Source organism: Sinocyclocheilus rhinocerous, unplaced genomic scaffold (assembly GCF_001515625.1).
Source record: "Sinocyclocheilus rhinocerous isolate Xijiao unplaced genomic scaffold, SAMN03320098_v1.1 scaffold2440, whole genome shotgun sequence".
Taxonomy (NCBI): Eukaryota; Metazoa; Chordata; class Actinopteri; order Cypriniformes; family Cyprinidae; genus Sinocyclocheilus; species Sinocyclocheilus rhinocerous.
Window position 1 is genome coordinate 73,207 of NW_015659942.1, and position 4,181 is coordinate 77,387.

At 40.3% G+C, this 4,181-nt stretch overlaps 1 protein-coding gene across 1 annotated transcript in view; it reads right to left on the reverse strand.

Annotated features, from left to right (window-relative positions):
* The window catches only part of LOC107724634 (cyclic AMP-dependent transcription factor ATF-6 beta-like), a 19,581-nt gene that overhangs the window by 513 nt on the left and 14,887 nt on the right, over positions 1-4,181 (reverse strand). The window contains exons 11-17 of the mRNA XM_016533632.1: positions 3,249-3,443; positions 3,078-3,179; positions 2,121-2,217; positions 1,454-1,524; positions 1,276-1,375; positions 1,109-1,193; positions 1-37 (exon numbers count right to left, since the gene is read on the reverse strand). Of these exons, the coding sequence (XP_016389118.1) occupies positions 1-37; positions 1,109-1,193; positions 1,276-1,375; positions 1,454-1,524; positions 2,121-2,217; positions 3,078-3,179; positions 3,249-3,443 (687 nt within the window). The remainder of the gene's footprint in view (positions 38-1,108; positions 1,194-1,275; positions 1,376-1,453; positions 1,525-2,120; positions 2,218-3,077; positions 3,180-3,248; positions 3,444-4,181) is intronic.

A 4,181-nucleotide genomic window follows, 5' to 3' on the forward strand; every position in this document is an offset into this window, starting at 1 on the left:
ATCTCATAGCCGCCCTGAGACGAGTTATACACCGAATCTACACACACACACACGGGACACAACACATACTCATCATTTACTCACGCTCATGTCATTCCAAACAGCACTCAACTAGAGCTGCATCACGATTTCTACATCCCTTGATTTCTTAAGCCTAATCATCGGCCCGCTGCTTATTTATCCTGGAAACGTTTCGTTATCTTGCATTGGGAACGATTTCAGATCGTTTAGTTTGTGGACTATATGTAAACATCTTTTGTGTGAAATATCTTATTCAGGTCAGTACTAAATAAACAATAACATGCATTTTGTATGAAAATTAACAGTTTGCAGATTCTGAACGGGGGGTGTAAACTTTTGAACTCAACTGTATTTAAACAACGTGGCGCAGGATGCGAAAATGATAACTGCGTCGGGCTGAAACTAGCACAGAAAACACTTGTGTCGTGCCGGGTGTAAGATAGGGCCCCAAGCGTTTAACCATCATTATAAAACGGTTAGTTCCATTCCTGGATTCTGATTGGACAGCAGCTGTGTTTTATTCACGATACAGCACGGCTATCACCCAACGGTTCTGTGTATCACTGAGCAACACCCTTAGCAACATAAACAATCAATAATATAGCATCAGAACTGTTTCAAGTATTATGTATTTCGGCAGAATCAACTGTTTGTTATTTATTTAATGAAGTATGAGTGACCCCTGCTGGCGTTATGTTGCATCTTTCATCTTTAATTTTGAGACCACGCCCTTCCCCCGTCTAATAAACACTTCTCATGCAGAGATGTGTTGATGTGTCAGGAACTATTTATTAGCGGAAGGACAGCATTTAACGAACTTGCTTCAAAAAAAGTAACATTTCAATACATACATTTTTGGTTTTAATATTTTTTATTGTGTGGTAACCGTTTTATAAAAGCAGTAAGGTACTCGAGGCCGTGCTGTATTGTGAATAAATCACGGCTGAAGGGGGTGCAGTGACTCTTGCTTACTTGTGCAGCCTTACACTGAACCTCATGGACTTTCACTGCATGAGACATGTTTCAAAACACCTATAAATACCATAAATGATATTCATCTTTGGGTGAAGCGACCGATTAAACTCACCGTTGATGGCCATGGCAGGCATGACCAGAGACATCTTGGGCCGAGTGGTTTTATTGTGGCTGATGGCCGGTAACAGCAGGTGATCCTGCAGGAGTCAGGGATGAGAGTGAGTGAGTGAGTGAGTGTGAGATGAGTGCGCTCTTTCTGTGCTTATCCTGCTCTCTTACCCGTCTGAATGACACCACATAGAAAGTGTCCTCGCGCCGGTCGATAGCATCCAGAAAGTCGCTGTAGCTGATCTCCGGCCCGGGCAGCACCTGCAGCTGACTGCCAGGACAGACCATGAACTTATTAATCAAATAAAACATTTCCAGCACTTGTTTTACTCCGAGGCTCTGTGGTTACCTTTCGATGGAGCGATGAGCCTGAATTGGAAGGTACCTGGAGAAGTTTGTCTTTCTGTGCTGAGCTTTCTGCTGATGAGAGGGAAAGAACACGTATAAACTAATGCTGTCAAACGATTAATCGCATCCAAAATAAAAGCTTATGTTTACATAATATAAGTGCGTGTACTGTGTATATTTATTATGTATATATAAATACACACACATGCATGTATATATTTTGAAAATATTTACATGCATATGTCTATTCATATAATTTATATTATTTATACATATATTTAATATATAAACATAACATTTTCTTATATATAATATAAATGCATGTGTGTATTTATATATACATAATAAATATACACAGTACGCACATATTATGTTAACAAAAACTTTTATTTTGAATGCGATTAATCGCGATTAATATTTTGACAGCACTAGTATAAACAAAGCAAATCCTGTGTGGATTACACTAATGTGTCAAAGTAGGGCAGCTCATCTCTGTTTTACTTCAAACGTAGAGCCATGCAACAAACGCTGCTCTACTTACTGAACAACAATAAGAGGGAACTGCACTGGATTGTGATGCTCTGAGGGGAGTGGTATGCAATGCACAGCACTGAGTCTGTATGATACGAGAAAGCTTGCAGAGTCACAGAGCAGCTGTGGTTTCACACCTGAGCTATTTTAGTCTTCTTCACAACCTTCGCCTTTCCATCAGACTTCCGGTTGATCTGATGCCGCTGGACCCATCCACGCAGCTCATCCGCCAACCTGACGCAGAAACAGAGAGAGTAAAGCACTCTGAACCAATCGATTCGTCTTAGGTGTGAAAGCGTAAAATGTACTGTCCCTTAAAAAGAATGAAAGAAAAAAACGAAAAAGGGAAATTAAAAAAAGAATTCAACATATTACTTTAATGAAAAGTCTGGACACACCCACTCATTCTTTGGTATCACTATTTTAGAATAGTAATTTGATAAAAAAAATATTTTATTTAATATGTGACCCTGCAGCACAAAAGCAGTCTGAAGTCGCTGGGGTATATTTGTAGCAATAGCCAACAATACATTGTATGGGTCAAAATTATCAATTTCTCTTTTATGCCAAAAATCATTAGGATATTAATTAAAGATCATGTTCCATGGGGATATTTAATACATTTCCTACTGTAAATATGTTCAAACTTAATTTTTGATTAGTAATATGCATTGCTAAGAACTTCATTTGAACAACTTTAAAGATGATTTTCTCAATATTTAGATTTTTTTGCACCCTCAGATTCCAGATTTTCAAATAGTTGTATCTCGGCCAAATATCGTCCTATCCTAACAAACCATACATCAATGCATGGACATATTTATATTTATTCAGCTTTCAGATGAAATCTCAACATTTCACAATATTGACCCTTATGGCTGGTTTTGTGCTCCAGGGTCACGTATGAGAATGGTAACCTAAGCTTTCAGTGGTAGTGTCTTTAAAATTGATCAGATGATTGATTTACTGTAGTTACATGCAACAACATTGTGATTAAGTGTGGATCAGTAAATGATGAAAACGAGATGAGATGGACTGACTCAAGTTGGAGATAAGGGCTATAATGATGGTGTATTTGTTCAGGACGCACTGACCTGACGGACTCGGAGCGGTTGAACTGTCTGCAGTCAGAGAAGTATCTGTCTATGTCCTCCAGGAGCAGGTCTTTGACGTCACTGAACACACCGCTCTGATTCCTGAAGGACAAACGCAGGCTCACACACACTGACCAGGTCTGAGTGTGTGATTCTGGACAGTCATCTCACCTGAACTGATACGAGACCGCAGCCTTCTTGTCCAGCTCTCCTTTGCTCCAGCGCTCTTCCTCCTCTCGGTCCGTCTGTCTCTCGCTCGCTCGTCTCCGGTTCAGCTCCTGAGACGTCTCAAACTCCAGCAGGCGTCTTCCTGTCAGCGGAGCAGCCGCTTCCTGCAGTTCAGCTTCCAGCGTCCTGTCTTTCAAACTGCAGGAGAGAGACAGCCACAGAATGAACCCAAAACAAAAACTCCCCTCTGACGCAGTGTTTGTGGATTTGATTTTGCTTCCTGAACAATTCCATCAACAATTCTTTTAGTACTTGTGTTTATATATGTGACCCTGGACCACAAAACCAGTCATAAGTGTCAATGATATTACGCAGCGCCTGAAAATAGTCCCCAGCACGCTCCCTGTGCAAGCAGGTGGTCACGTTGGCAGAAGTTAGCCTATTTTCAGGCGCTGTGTAATATCATTGCCTGCTGCACCCATGGTACGGCAGCAAAGTTTCTTGATTATTACGCGGGAATGAGAGTATAGTTCCTAGCCATATCGGCCTCTAAAATCACAACTTTTCATTTTTCGTCGGTCTTAGTACACGATGTAACTACAGAAGAGTCAAGTTTTAAATAGGAAAAATATAGATACTCTTTGGTCATTTTTGAGCGAGATGCTAACGGTCTAATCAGATTCAATGATCTATGCTAAGCTACAGCTAAAAGTGCTACCGCCAGACCCGGAGATCGGTCGGCTGAATTCGAAACCGGTAAAACTCAACTGTTTAACTCTAGGGGAGTTGTAAAATGAGCCTATTTTCAGTTTTGTGCTCCAGGGTCACATATATGCATGTATATACAAACACATCTCTCACATACATACACACAACATACATGTGTGTGTGTGTATATATATATATATATATGTGTGTGTGTGTGTATATATATAT